The sequence below is a fragment of the Borostomias antarcticus genome, assembly GCF_949987555.1.
Source record: "Borostomias antarcticus genome assembly, chromosome: 6".
Classification (NCBI taxonomy): domain Eukaryota; kingdom Metazoa; phylum Chordata; class Actinopteri; order Stomiiformes; family Stomiidae; genus Borostomias; species Borostomias antarcticus.
Window position 1 is genome coordinate 5000688 of NC_140239.1, and position 16210 is coordinate 5016897.

General features: G+C 49.2%; 1 protein-coding gene across 1 annotated transcript; it reads left to right on the forward strand.

The window, feature by feature from the left end:
- Positions 1-1139: 1139 nt before the first annotated feature.
- On the forward strand, positions 1140-9967 carry ndc80 (NDC80 kinetochore complex component; the record flags this gene model as incomplete). Its single annotated transcript, XM_084439629.1, has 17 exons — positions 1140-1163; positions 1589-1690; positions 1855-1938; positions 2430-2550; positions 2669-2841; positions 3330-3432; positions 3711-3800; positions 4536-4629; positions 4752-4852; positions 4963-5107; positions 5212-5417; positions 6710-6862; positions 6973-7062; positions 7470-7562; positions 7852-7982; positions 8438-8540; positions 9842-9967. Exons 1-17 carry the CDS (start codon positions 1156-1158, stop codon positions 9965-9967), a joined length of 1923 nt encoding a protein of 640 aa, XP_084295755.1. The 5' UTR covers positions 1140-1155.
- Between the last annotated feature and the right edge of the window lie 6243 nt (positions 9968-16210).

Genomic DNA, 16210 nt, shown 5'->3' on the forward strand with positions numbered 1-16210 from the left:
ACCACAAGACAACCTCCTGTGCATAGTTGAAATGGTAGTGGGATACGGTGATAAACTGGAGTGATCATTTGACAGCAATTATTAGCCTTTTCCAGGAATGGACAGAAATGGGATATTTTTAGAATAACAGTAATTTATTCACATACAATGGAAAGGAGTTGATGTGTAGCATGAAGATGAAACGATACACTGAGTTTGGGTGTTTTCAGTCAACGTTGGCACCGCTTCTAGCTATCGAATGGCCGACTGGTGTAAGATGGATAGCCTAACGTTAGAGAGATAAATGTAGGCTATGGTTATGTTAATAAATCTCCTCAATGATGTTGTAACATGCATGCAGCACTGCCAATCTGATCTGAACAATTGATTCATTATTACCATGGATCGGTATTGGGATTGATCAAGGGCGAATGTGAAATAGCAGCCACGAACTCAGCGGGTTATCCGAGATGCGGTAGCCGCGGCCAAAGCTCCTGCTGGCGGGGAGTGAAGCTCTTCAACTCGCCGGTCACTGGCTCCCTGGAGGAATTTAGCCTGGCTGCAATAACGTTATCGCGAACGGAATGAATACCATCTAATAGCAAACAAAACATGTTCAGTTATATTTAACCTGTTAAAACTAAGATGCCTGGATGAAAAAATAATTTCTCCAATGGATATATTTTACAAAAACAGGTTAATATGCAAGCCGGTTTTCATTGCTAAATCAAAGCGGAGAGAGCCGAGAGAGCCGGGAACGTGCGTCTACATTTCACATAAAGGTGAACTTTTTCGTGGACGCGCGTCGGACAGAAAAGCTCAACTGCGCAAGTCAAAAGTCACCGGAAATAGCCAAATGACTACAAATCTAGCCAAGATGGCGCGGTTCAATAGGCCTTCACTTTAGATTTCGAATCCTGGGGGCTTGGGTGCGTCCCTAAGGGTTTTATACCCTACACCCTAATCAAGGGAACTACATTCAGCTGTGAGGGGACTACAAAACGGAGTGCACTCGGTGACCTGGAGAGATCCCTCTGGCTTTCCGTAGGCGTCAACGTCGCCAGCGTCAATAACGTCACCAGCGTCAATAACGTCACCAACGTCCGTTGCAGTTTTGGCGGATATTTTGATTTTCTACTAAAGCGACGATACTTTTTCTGTGGGAGTGTTTTACAAATGGAGAGGTATGTTACAAGATCAGGAGATGTTAGTAGCTGATATGACGTGATATTAGTAGTTTGATGGGAAGTCTTCCCGTTTTCTAACGACTACTTATTGACGTTAGTTTTGGGATTGCAGCGTGTTGTCCGAGAGCTAGCAAGCTAACGTAGCGATGCTAGCTTCACGCCTAAAGTCTGCGTTGGTGGCCACACACTTTCTCGGGTTGTAGCTAGTAAGGGGGAGCTAGCTAGTTACCTAGCCCCGAATACGGTTACTGAATAGATTTAACCTTAATCACTATAATACTTTATCTAATGTTGCTTCAAAGTTTGCTAGCTTGAATCTTGAAATCGCCTGGACCATTTTGTTGGGGCTCTGGAGGGTTAACGGGGTTTGTCCCGAGACAGACATGAACGTTAACGTTCCCGACCCGCCCTGCCTTGTTCAGGCCCAGGATGAGCCGTGCCTCCAGCAGCAGGCAGTCGGAGCTGCCCCAGAGGACCGTGGCAGACAGCAGCAGGATGAGCATGGTGAACGCCACTCCACAGAAGTATGTTTGTTTACATGTCACTGTGCCCACCGTCTCACTTTAACTTCCAGGCTACAGTGACTGTCACTGGTGTTTTGATTAAACTGCTGCCTCCTGTCTTGTACAGCTGTGGATGGATGTCAGTCTGTGTGCCCGACCGTAGTCTGCTTATTTGTCTTCCCCAGCAAGCAGCCCTCTTTTGGGAAGCTCAGCACCACCAAGCCCCAGTCTGGGACATCTGATAGACGAATCAGCTTCTTTGGAAGTCGGTATGTTCCATAGATCAGTATTCTTGATGCTTCCAGTATAAAACATACTCTCCACACACACACACACCAGGGTTTTTCCTGGCTCAGAATGAGGTGGAGGTGGTACCTTAAGTGGGGGTCTGGGGGTCCTCCCCCAGGAAATTTGGATCATCAAAAGCTTCACTAACGACACCGCATGAGTGTGTAGCTAGCGAATCGTCTGAATGAGAAAAAAGCTCACACCAGAAGAATTTTACGCTCCCAATTATATTTCAAGGTCGCACAGATTACACGTTTACAACATACATCAATGGAAAACAGAAAATGAGTACCTACACAAAATGTGTGCAGGTTGGCAGGTCTTGCGCTGCGCTCAGTGTGTTTTTGTCGAGAGCTGGAGGCGGCACGAAATTTCACGGAGGCGGCCGCCTCGTAATTCTCTATGCAGGAAAAATCCGACACACACACACACACAGAAGGCTCCTACAGTGTACTTGTCTCTCTAGGACCAGCGGAGCGGGCATGCCTCGTAACAGCAGCATGTTCGGAGCACACGGAGGAGAGAAGATCAAGGACGTCCGACCTTTACACGACAAGGCCTTCGTACAGCAGTGCATCAGGCAGCTGTGTGAGGTAGGGACTCCTACACACACACACACACGGGGTAGGTAGGTAGGGAGGGACTCGTAAAACGCTCACACAAAACACAACATCGGCGAACATAAAAACATCACCTCGTTCCCCCTTGTAGTTCCTGTCAGAGAAGGGCTTCCCTGGCTCCCTGACCACCAAGTCCCTCCAGTCTCCGTCCACCAAGGAGTTCCTGAAGGTCTTTGAGTTCATCTACTGCCAGCTAGACCCCACCTTCCAGATGCCCACGTCCAAGGTGGAAGAGGAAGTCCCCCGGCTCCTCAAAGACCTGGGGTAAGAAAACGGCCGGTCTTTTTTCAAGCCTAGAGACCCTTCATACTGATAGATGAGTACAGATTAGAGGCAGGTGTATTGTACATGTACAGTACCAGCACAGTAGCAGTAAAAGGTTTGGACAAGCTGTTTTGGTTGTTTTGTCGTGTCGTGTGTAACGTGTTTGTCAAATGCTTATAAAGCAATGCCGTGCTGTGCCCAAGACACGTTTTCCTATGGGGACAATAAAGTATAATCAATCAACACCTTCTCGTTCAATCGAATGAGAATGTGTGTCAAAACTTTTGACCGGGAGTGAATACTATATAGGCTGGTTTCCCAGACACAGATAGTCTAGTTGACTACCACTAAGAAGTCATTACAATAGAAAAGATCGATTGACATGTGTATTAATCTTTTAGGACTAATGCTAAACCTCATCTTATAAGTGTCAACAGAAAGAACATGGAATGAGTCCCTTTCCCCGCTTCCTGCCTGTGTGGTTGCAGGTACCCGTACGCCCTGTCTAAGAGCTCCATGTACTCTGTGGGGGCTCCTCACACCTGGCCCCAAGTGCTGGGCGCTCTGATCTGGCTCATAGACGCCGTGAAGGTAAGAGGCTGCTAGCCCCAAAATGGTGGTTAGATTATTTTTCTTTTATAACGTTTAGAATGTACCAACCGGAAGTTGGTGCCATATTTTTGCACACGTTTCAGTCGGTACTTGGTGTCGAAGGTGATTCGGTCGATACCTAGTAGGAACCAAGCTTAGAAGAGGGTTCCCCAGCCCTAAGCATGGCGTGAGGAACCAAGCTTAGAGGAGGGTACCCCAGCCCTAAGCGTGGCGTGATTGGTGTTCTCCATAGTGAAAGTACCCTTGTTCTCTGGCAGACCTTATGCTCTATGAGCGAACAGGACCTGCTGTTATGCGACTTCTCTGAAGGCGGCACAGAGATCGAGGACGGGATGGAGTACAACAAGGTGAGGAGCTGACGGTTACCTGGCGTACCAGCAGCTACCAGGTAGACGGGAGATGGCGTTTATTACGCTCTGCGTTAACCGGCATACTAGCTACCAGGTAGACAGGAGATAACGTTTATTATGGTCTGTATGAAACTTGACGAGGGGGTGTTTCATGGGCCACCTTAGAACCCATTCAATTTTGGAACGAAGGAAAACAAAACTTGGAACGAAGCCAGCTCACTGTGTGGGGGTGCTAGAAACGCAGGGTTTGGACTGGGGTGTGGACGGGGGTGTGGACAGGGGAGCCCGAAGTGCACGGCACTGCCCCCCGCTGGCGGTGACCTGAGGGGGGCGCGACAGAGCCAGCCAAATACAGCCACCCATTCACCTGCAGTCATTTTTACCTCCGCCCCAGTGAATCACCCCCCCCCCCCCCCCCCCCGAACATGGCCCGGACGACCATTCACCTCCATTCATTTTTTGGACTAGGATTACACAAAAACTACCAGACTGCTTTTCATGAAACTCAGTAGAGGGGTATAGCATGGGGAAATTTAGAACCCATTCAATTTTGCCATGCACAGAGCCACGAAATGCATTCAGGGGCAGAGGTCTGTGCTCTCTGAGCACCATTTCTAGTTATTTTTTACGATAGTAGTGGAGATGGGTCTAGCTATGCGAGACAAACTACGCTCTGTATTTAACACATCTTGTCCACTCGTCTCTCGTCCCGCTGTCCGTCCTCTCGTCCAGCTCTTCCTGGACTACACGGCAGAGACCTACAACAAGTTCATGCAGGGGGCGGACACCTTCGAGGACGAGGACGAGGAGTACCTGTCTAAGCTGAGTACGCACCTCCGATGACGACACGCTCGCTAAACGATGGGAATACTGTGCTGTTGGTAGAGTCGACGCCACCGGGAGCGTTAGGGGTTGGAGTTGATGCGTGTGTGTTTGTGTGTCCTACAGAGAAGCTGTATAATGTGGATGAAGCTCTGCTGACCTCCATGGAAGAGAAGTACAGGATACTGACCGAGGAGGTGGACAGGCTGGAGAAGGAGAGCCAGACGGTTGGTCTCCTACCTCATCGCATCGTTCCCCCTCTCTATACCTCTCTGACCCAGTGACTCACTACCGTCCCTCTCTCTCTCTCTCTCTCGTCATCCCTCTCTCTCCTCAGGATCGCCTGATGTTCAAGAGGACAGAGGTCGTCAAACTGAAAGCGGACCTGCAGAAGCTGCAGAGTTACCGTAGCAACCTGGAGTCGTTCAAGGCCAACCTGGAGGGCAAGGCCTCGGGGCTGTCAGAGGAGATGGAGGCCACCGGTACTCACACACACACACACACACACACTCACTCACTCTAAAACATTACCTATCATTACATAACCCTAACACACCTGTGTGTGTGTGTGTGTGTCGTGTCCCAGGCCTGCAGATGGAGACCCTGGAGCAGGAGCAGGCCAGACTGCAGCACATCCTGCAGCATCAGAAGTTCACGCCGGCCGACATCGAGAGGATCAACCACGAGAAGAAGGAGCTGCAGCAGACCGTCTCCTCCCTCAGCAGGAGGCTGAAGGAGGCGCAGCAGCACATGTGGAACGAGGAGATCGCCATGGCCAAGGCCAAAGAGACGGTACGGAACACGCCAGAACAAAACGAGTCAATAAGCTCCTAGATAGATGCATATGAGAGTGTTTTACATTAGTCATTTAGCTCATGCTTTTATCCAAAGATATTGTCAATGATGCATGATTTATATAATTTATTCAGCCAACGTTTCCATTAGGGCTGGGTTTAAACAAAAACGATTAATCGATTCTGAATCGATTCATGAATCCCAAAATCAATCTTTTATGTAATGAATGAATGAATAAATGAAGGAATTAATAGTTCATTCATTCAATGATTAATTCATTCATTCATTCAGTCATTCATTTTTGGAAATCAGTATCGATACCCAGCCCTAGTATTGATGTGTTGCATAACTTGGCAGTCATGTAATTAAGGTTACAGCAAAAAAAAAAAAGGTTTTAGTAACACTAACCGAATCGATATTGATATCGAATTGCATCGTGATAATTGATTCTGAACCTTGTGAATTGGAATCGAATCGATTCTTGAAATTCAAATCGATACCCAGCCCTAGTTTCCATAGCAAGCTGTCTTCATCAGAGGGAATTGTGAATATTCTGAATTGACGTTTGTTCGTTCGCTACTCTGCAGGATTACGCAAAAATGACCGGACCGATTTTCATGAAACTCAGTGGAGGGGTGTAGCGTGGGCCAAGGAAGGACCCATTACATTTTGGAGTGGGTTCGATTCACGGGGTGGATCCTCAAATTATTTTTCACTTTCATTCACATTGCCGGATAGAGCAGACCGGCACATAACTGGGTATTTCTCAATGTTTAATACATCCATGGCTAGTTATCTTCTAGTTATCCTCTTGGGACTAATTATTTAATCATGGCATTATGGTGGAAATTACCTGCTTTGAATTAGGTCGTTATGCTTCTAGCTGGCTAGATTACTGCTGTCGGTCCTGCCGTATCTAGCCAGGTAGCTGAGATGCCCGTCCGGCCGACCCCAGCTGATGCACCACCAGCACATTTCTGACCTCTTTTTGTAGTATCGGTACCCTAACTCTGCACCTGCTGACGGCATGCAGCATCAGGGTGGAGGTCTGCGCTCTCCTGCGCTCTCCCGACAGCCCTTAGTCGTGTTTTTCTCTCTCTCTCTCTCTCTCCACCTGCCTCTCTCTCTCTCTACCTCTCTCTCTCTCTCTCTCTACCTGCCTCTTTCTCCACCTCTCTCTTTCTCCACCATCCTCTCCACCATCCTCTCCCTTCCTTCCTTCCTTCCTTCCCCTCCCCCTGCCTCCTCTCTCTATCTCTGTGTATAACTCTTTGTCTCCTGCCCTCCAGAGGGAGATGAAGCTAGCGGAGTATCACAAGCTGGCCCGGAAGCTGAAGCTGATCCCGGCGTCGGCCGAGAACGCCTGCGGACACGACTTTGAGATCAGGACCATCTCTGAGTACGGACCCTCGGCCATGGTGCAGTACAAGACTCAGATACAGGTAGGGGAGAGACGCGCCCGACTCCTTCAGGGAGGTTTCTCACAGGGGGGCCCTCTGTTCAGAGGTGCTCCAGGTGGCAAAAAGTAAGCGTGTGTGTGTGTTCTCCACAGAATCCCCTGTTGAAGCTGGTCGGTGATGTGGAGGAGGAGGGCAGTCGCCTGGCCAACCTGAAGCTCAGCATTGAGGAGTCTATTGAACAGGTACAACGAACCCCTCTCTCCCCCTCTCTCTCTCTCTCCCTCCCTCCTTCCCTCTCTCTCTCCATCACTTCATCTGTTTCCCTCGGTGCTGACAGCAGACTGGCTGTGCGCTAGAACTTTCCTCAGCGTGGATATCGGCTGTCTGGCTTATGAGCTCGCAACACCACCGCAATAACCAATCAAACGGCCCCCTCGCTGCTCTGACCGGTCCAGCTCACACACACAACTCCTCTCTCCATCAACAATAATATACCACAATAATACCACCCATCCTGCAAGACGCCGTCAGTCTGTCGGATGTTTCTGTCATTATAGCAAGCGAGATGAACGGGGTTTAGTGTCCAGGCCTGCTGTCTGTCTGTCCATCATCTGTCCATCATCTGTGCGTGTGTGTGTGTGTCGGTCAGGTGAACTCTAACATCTCAGACAAGGCCAACGACCTGAAGGAGTTGAGGGAGCAGATTCGCAGGCTGGATGAACAGCTGGAGCATAACATGCAGGTATGGTTCACACACACACGCTCACAGACACACACGGAGCATAACATGCAGGTATGGTACACACACACACAGTCACACACACACACACACACAGAGCATAACATGCAGGTATGGTACACACACACAGTCACACACACACACACTGAGCATAATATGCAGGTATGGTACACACGCTCACACAGACACACACACACAGAGCATGACATGCAGGTGTGTGGGATAGAAATACACAGAGGTAATATTGCATGTTTCACAAGTATGTTACCCTAAGGTGTGTGTGTGTGCGTAGGAGCTGGCCCGTGATGAGCAGAAGTGGGCAGCAGAGATTGAGTCAGCGGAGAACCACAAGAAGGATCTGGAGAAGAAGGTCGCCATGGGTTACGACGAGGCCTCGGAGCAGCTGAAGACGGCACAGCAACAGTGAGTACTGCTCTCTCTCTCTGCTCTCTATCTCTCTCTCTCTATCTCTGCTCTCTCTCTCTGCTCTCTATCTCTCTATCTCTGCTCTCTCTCTGCTCTCTCTCTCTCTGCTCTCTATCTCTCTCTCTCTATCTCTGCTCTCTCTATCTCTCTCTCTCTCTGCTCTCTATCTCTCTCCAGCACAGCAACAGTGAGTACTGCTCTCTCTCTCTCTCTCTCTCTCTCTCTCCAGCACAGCAACAGTCAGTACTGCTCTCCCTCTCTCTCTCTCTCCTTCTCTCTCTCTCTACCTTTATATTATACAGCAACAGTGAGTACTGCTCTCCCTCTTTGTCTCTCTCCCTCTCTGTCTCTATCCCTCTCCCTCTCTCTCTCTCTCTCTCTTGTATTATGTTAAGTGTCTACTCTTTGTTCATGTGTGATGTCATGTTAATGTGTGATGTCATCTCTGACAGGTACTACCAGGTTTTCCACGAGGTCAGCGAGGAGAAGCGGACCGTCGCCAACAACCTGGCCAGCGTCTTCAGCACCGCCGCCAACCACCTCTCTCTCGTAGAGGTACACACCCCGACACCTGGCTGTTCTCACAGCTACACACACCTGGCCGTTCTCACAGCTACACACACCCCCACACCTGGCTGTTCTCACAGCTACACACACCCCCACACCTGGCTGTTCTCACAGCTACACACACCTGGCTGTTCTCACAGCTCCACACCCCCCCGCACCTGGCTGTTCTCACAGCTACACACACCTGGCTGTTCTCACAGCTCCACACCCCCCCACACCTGGCTGTTCTCACAGCTCCACACCCCCCCGCACCTGGCTGTTCTCACAGCTACACACACCTGGCTGTTCACACACCCCCACGCCTGGCTGTTCTCACAGCTCCACACCCTCGCTAGAACACCTGTCCACTTGGCTGTTCTCACAGCTCCACACACCCCCCCCCCCCCCCCCCCTAGAACACCTCTCCACCTGGCTGTTCTCACAGCTCCACACCCTCCCTAGAACACCTGGCTGTTCTCACAGCTCCACACCCTCGCTAGAACACCTGTCCACTTGGCTGTTCTCACAGCTCCACCCCCCCCCCCCCCCCTAGAACACCTCTCCACCTGGCTGTTCTCACAGCTCCACACCCTCCCTAGAACACCTGGCTGTTCTCACAGCTCCACACCCTCCCTAGAACACCTGGCTGTTCTCACAGCTCCAAACCCCCCCTAGAACACCTGTCTGGCCCTTTAAAGCCGGGTTAAGATGAGTTAATATAAGTTAAAATTAACTTTAATAATCTCCTTACAGCAGAGAGACTGCAGAAAAGATCAGCGTTCATGCCCAACAGCTCAGACTAGTTTTAACCAGTTTCAGAATGAAATATTCCATCGTTTTTCATGACGGCCCGGTTGCAACGATTTTTAAAGGTTCAACCTGTCAGATCTTATAGAAAGACGGAACGCTCTGAAACTAGTCTCGTTGTGGCTGTTGTAACCCTCACAAACACAACTCTCCCATAACGTCCTCCATAGAGACACGCCCATGGTAGAGAAGATACGCTGTTCAGCTCTACCCTGCCTATCCGTCCTACACACACACACCTACTATCATCCCCACACACACACCTACTATCATCCCTACACACACACACCTACTATCATCCCTACACACACACACACCTACTGTCCTCCCTACACACACACACACACCTTCAACTCTCAGCCTATCAGCTGTCCAGCTCTGCCCATAGAACTTATAAACCACCATGAGCCCTCTACTACTGTACTGTACACACTGATCGTCTGACCCCGTGTGTGTGTGTGTGTGTGTGTGTGTGCGCGCGTGTGTGTGTGTGTGGCAAGCAGAAGTACTTCGAGGACCAGCGCAAGCGCGCGGACCGATTCTTCAAGGAATGTGAGCGGGAGAACGAGGCCGACGTGCAGAAGATCAGGGACATGTACGAGAGCTACATGGCTAAAGCCAACTATTGATAGACCAGCACACACACACTATCTCTCTCTCTCTCTCTCTCTCTCTCTCTCTCTCTCTCTCACACACACACACACACAGATGTCACTTTTAAACATTTCAATAAAATAAAACTTGCTTGTTGATTTGCCTTCTTTCTTCCATGAACCACAACTGTCGTGTATATATTCAGGATCTGTGAATGTCTAGGTGAAGTTACATGATGATCCATGCTCAATGTTTTGATGTTGCTTTCATCATCTGAGATCGGTGTCGTGTCAGACTAATGAGAACGCCGCCGACGTCAGAGCTGTTTAATAATGCATCGAACCGTCGGTAGAACGAGAGCCGGGACCACAGCCTCTCACCTCTGCTTCTCCCTGTTCCTGTCTTTTCAACCCGCCATGCTTAGACCTGTTTGACTGGAGGTGAGAGGACTACTGAGGAGAGGGAGGGTCAGGAGAGGTACACAATGACCTTTTTGACAATGTACACGTTTACCAGGCCAGCATGTTGCAGTTGTTTTCGAGAGTTGCATCACCCACTGGCCTACAGGAGTAGCTTTAACTCAAGTTCACATAAGGCTAAGACCTAATACTACAGTAATACTGTACACAAACGATGCAGTGGACTCTTCCCCTACGATATATTTTTGATCACTTGTATTATTGTCGTTTTAATTATGGTGACATGATTTCACTGAAATGAAGTTTAAGTTTTTTTTATTTTTTTATTTATCCTTGGAGATGCAGCCATGCATGATGACATTAATTAAAACAGTCACAGTCAAGTTTCTTGCAGAAGTGTGGCTGCAGTGGTTCAGGGGGTAGAGTGGGCCATCGAATGATGGTGTCGGCGGTTTGAATCCTGGCTCCTGTCCACATGTCGAAGTGTCCTTGGGCAAGACACTGCACCCCAAATTACTCCCAATAAAGCTAGCACCTTGTATGGCAGCTACTGGTGTGTGTGTGAATGGGTGAATTAGTAGCCATTGTCAAGCACTTGGGATAAAATCGACTATATAAGTGCAGCCCATTTACCATATTGATAAAAAGGATTAAGTAGCCCATTGTATCAGGAGAATGTTCTATACGTCCAGCACGCTCTCTCTATGGGTGAAATATAGGAAACCCTTAAGTTGCTATTCTAAAGATGCTCAGCTATTGCATACTATAAGCGCCCTCATCCATGTCATACGTGTGATATCGGTCCGTATCAGCCAGTTAATATCTAGGTGTGATGGTGGTGGTGCCCACTAGGGGGCGGTGTTAGACTAGAAGTGTCAGTGTGCTGCGCAGGGAGCCGAACTGTCACTACTAAAGCGGAAGCCTATTCTATCTGCTCTTTGATACGGTTTCTGCATCAAAGTATTTCACAAGAAATAGACAAGTCTATTTCTTGTGAAATACTTTGATACAGAAACCGAACATTGTCAATAAAAGAAGATGAATTCCTTATGTCTCGTTTGTTTGCTTGGTCACAGTGTTTACGTTGTTGGGACTAGAATAGGTGCTCTTGAGGCCCAGCAGGAGAAAGCTCTTTAATGGTTATTCAGTGCTAACTGTCCATGTAGGGTTGCAAGTGAAGCCAGCATACCCTATCCTCCAGGAAGGCGGCATCACCTTTCACATGGACATCCACACGCACGCACGCACACACACAGATGTTTACCTTGCCCTCCTGATGTCCTGCTTTGTTGTCCTGTTGTAGGCTATGTTTGTTTGTGGAAGCGTCATGTTGTTAACCATTTAGTCATTGTCCATTTGCATTGGATTCCCCATGTTTATGATGAAGGGCAGGTGGCTTGGAACGTGTGTGTGCGTGTGTGTGTGTGTGTGTGTGTTGATGTGGTCAACAGAAACATCTGAAAACCTGGCATAAACCGGTTTTGCATCGTCCCAGACCAAGCCTTCTAAACGTTTTAGAGAGGCCTACTTACAGCATTTATCTCATAATCCCACCTAATCCTAACCTGAAAAGCCAATAAACGTAACATTTGAAGTCAACTCACTCCCTCCTGGAGGTTTTTCTAGGCTTCTGTGATCACCTCTCATCCTTATCCTCACACCTATCAATATTTCGTCCTTGTTGAAGCAGACAGGAAGTCAGACAGAGCATCAAATTGTCTGGACAGTTAGGAGGGACTTCCTGGAGGGCCGTTTAACACCAAGACGTTCACTAAGCAGTAGCTAGAAGAATGAGTTATCCTGATGAGAATAGCCTACTTTCAAGCCGCCCAGACACAGCAGAACATCCCGTGCTGACACATTTACAGTACTGTTAATCAGCGTGTGTGTGCCTGTAAAACTACATTTCAAGTCATAAAGACACTGGATCGCCGTGTAGGAGTCGGGTAACTAAATAGCTCTTAGGCATTCTTTTGACGGCGTCTCTGCGAGCTTTGGAGCCGTAAACAGAGAACACAGAGAGCGAACGGCTTTGGCAGATGGGATTAGGAGCGCCGAGGTGATGGAGAGGGGATCCGCGGAGAGAAAGAGAGTAGGAAGGAATGAACGAAGGTGATGGATAACTTCCACCCCGGTCGGGGGGTGAGGGACAGAGAAAGGGGGAGGGAGAGAGGGAGGCCTTAAGCATGTGCTAATGTGTTGATAACATTCCCCTCCGACTCTAGAGTTGCGTCTCTCCTGCTAGTCCCCCCCCCCCTGTCCCAGCCCCCCCAGACCTCATCTGAACAGGGCCTCAGACACGTGCCTCTAATCCCCCTCTCCTCACGACTGCTAGCGCAGGAGCAGAGCTGGCTCCAGAGTCTGGAATGTAACCCTGTTTCAAGTTGTTTGCGAAAGAGCACGAGTTGCACTCTCAGTCATCCCAGAGACATCGGAGGGTAACCTATGTGGAACATATCAGGGTTCTCGGTTAAGGAAGAGTGTTTCGCAGCTACGGCTTATTCGACTAGACTGACTGGAACAGAGTGGACGCTTGAGAGGTCAGCCTGTCTGGTATAAAACAGTCCCCCTTGGTTCGGATGTCTAGATGGGGGTTGACTACCTTTCCAGGAATCTATTAAGAAAAGATTATCTCTCGCTGCCCACTGCCTCTCCTCTTTCCTCTCCTCTTTCCTCCCTCCTCTCTTTCTTCTCCTCTCCTCTCATCTTTCCTCCCCTCCCTTCCCCACCACCTCCTCTCCTCCCTTCCCCACCACCTCCTCCTCTCCTCTCCTCCCTTCCCCACCTCCTCCTCCTCCCCTCCCTTCCCCACCACCTCCTCCTCTCCTCTCCTCTCCTCTCCTCTCCTCTCCTCTCCTCTCCTCTCCTCTCCTCTCCTCTCCTCTCCTCTCCTCTCCTCTCCTCTCTCTTCTCTCTCCAGTACTGTATGGGTCATTAGAGCTGTGGACATGGAACATCCTCTGTATGTTCCTGCCTCGTACAGGCAAGCCAATAACACTGTCACGCTCAGTGAACTGAACCATTCTCTCACGGGGACAGAAAGAGGGAGGGAGAGAGAGAGAGAGCGTGTTGGGGGGGGGGGGGGGGGGGGGGTGTTAGTGTCAGTGTGTGTGTCTGTGCATTAACGTGTATTTAAGTGCGTGTGCGAGAGAGACTATAAGCCTGAAGGCGTCATTGATTGGCTCTTCATCAGAAGTCTGTCATCATCATGGTTCTCAGCAGGTCCTCATTCCTACAGGTTAACCTCACATGTACAGTGTGTATTAATGTAGGGTTGTTGGTCAATATTGTGAGAGTTTGTTTCTGCCTGAGAGAGACTAATCGCCCTGGCGACCGCACTGAGGGAGTGGCATACTCTCCTGGCAGACGATTAGCAGTCAGCGGCAACAGGCCTGAAACACTGCTGCCCTAGACAAAGACAGGCCTTAAACACTGCTGCCCTAGACAGAGACAGGCCTTAAACACTGCTGCCCTAGAGGGAGACAGGCCTTAAACACTGCTGCCCTAGAGGGAGACAGACAGGCCTTAAACACTGCTGCCCTAGACAGAGACAGGCCTTAAACACTGCTGCCCTAGAGGGAGACAGGCCTGAAACACTGCTGAAAGACTGTCAGGAAAGTAGTACATTTACGTCTGTACCTGTTTTGTTATCATTATGTGTTTGCATCCTATTCCTGTTGTGTTCCCTCTCCAGGGGTTACGCAGACATTGGGTCACCCCCCCAGACTCCGTAACCCCTCTAACCTCATCTATCCTACTGTCTCAACTCATAGAGAGCAAGTGGTGACAGGGGGACTTTGGAACTGCCAGTCAGCGGTGCCCAAAGCTGAGTTTATCTCAGGCTATCCATCCTCACTCTCCCTCAACGTTCTTGCTCTCACCGAGACATGGATCACACCAGAGAACACTGCCACACCCACAGCCCTGTCAGATGTGTACTCTTTCTCCCACACTCCCAGAGCTGTGAGGCGAGGTGGTGGTTCTGGCCTGCTCATTTCCCCAAAATGGAAATACTCTCTCTTCTCTATTCCACGGTTTTCCCCGCCCTCTTTTGAATTCCATGCTGTCTCTGTCACATATCCAACCAAGCTCACCATTGCTGTTGTGTATCGCCCACCAGGTCCTCTTGGTGAGTTCCTGGAGGAGCTCGATACACAAGTTTCGCACTTCCCTGATGATGGGTCCGCACTCATCCTTCTCAGCGACTTCAACATCCAGACTGAGAAATTGGAACCTCTTCTCTCTTTCCTCTCCTCCTTTGATCTTCACCTCTCCTCTTCTCCTCCTACTCACAAATCCGGCAACCAGCTGGATCTCATCTTCACTAGACACTGTTCCACCACTAACCTCTCTGTCACTCCCCTCCATCTCTGACCACTATTTCCTCTACTCTTTCCTCTTCTCTGGACAATCTCTGTCCCCTCACCTCCAGGCCTGCACGCCCAACTCCACCTGCCCCATGGCTGTGCGTACTGATAGACGGAGCCTGAGAATAGCTGAGCGTAAATGGAGGAAAGGCAAGACTCCCAGAGGACCTTCTAAATTTCAATCTCTTTTTTCTACATTCTCCTCCTTCCTATCTGCTGCTAAAGCTGCTTTCTTCTGCTCTCAAATTCTAACCTCTGCTTCCAATCCTAAAAAACTTTCTCTACTACTCCAGCCCCCACCTCCTACTCCCAACTCCTCCCTTCTCCCTGACAATTTCGCCAACTTCTTTGACAGGAAAGTTAACGATATCAGATCCTCTTTCCCCCCCCCCCGGTCAACGCTCCGTGCACCAACCTCACCCCCCCACCCCCACCCTCTCTCCCCTCTCCGCTCCCCCCCTCCTCTCCACGCCCCACCTTATCCCACTTTTCTCCCCTCTCCCCCAACGAGGCCCTCAACCTTGTAACATCTAACCGCCCCACCACGTGCTCCCTAGACCCTGCTCCCTCAACTCTCCTTCAGTCTGTTGCACCCGAACCCCTTCCCTTCTGAGTGTGTCTCCTACCTGGTTCAAAGCCTGTACAAGGGCTGAGATTCAATCAGCAACACGGAGCGTTCTTCTATCTACGGCCTTATTTGGAAGTGTGAGCGTACTGAAACCCACCGTGTGAGCAGGAAGCCAACTGAATTTACCCTGGCAGACTGAATTTACCCTGGCAGGCTGAATTTACCCTGGCAGACTGAATTCACCCTGACAGACTGAATTTACCCTGACAGACTGAATTTACCCTGGCAGACTGAATTTACCCTGGCAGACTGTATTTACCCTGGCAGACTGAATTTACCCACGCTGCTAGTTCATAGCTAGCTCGTAGCAGGCGTATAGCTCAGAAGCTACATTCTACGTGGGCTAGCTAATAGCCTAGTGTTGTTAGGTTTAACCTCCAGTGTGATAATGTAATGTAAAAAAACAACAGTGTGTTAATGTAATGTTGTTAAGGTTAGCCTCCTGTATGTTAATGTAATGTTGTTAAGGCTAGCCCCCAGTGTGTTAATGTAATGCTGTTGAAACCTCAGTGTTTTAATGTAATGGTGTTAAGGTTAATCTCCAGTGTGTTAATGTAATGCTGTTGAAACCTCAGTGTGTTAATGTAATGGTGTTAAGGTTAATCTCCAGTGTGTTAATGTAATGCTGTTGAAACCTCAGTGTGTTAATGTAATGGTGTTAAGGTTAATCTCCAGCGTGTTAATGTAATGCTGTTGAAACCTCAGTGTGTTAATGTAATGGTGTTAAGGTTCATCTCCAGCGTGTTAATGTAATGGTGTTAAGGTTAATCTCCAGCGTGTTAATGTAGTGTTGTTAGGGTTAATCTCTCCAGTGCTTTGCTGGAGGGCTAATCTCTTCTACAGATGAGGAGGAGATAAAGGCAA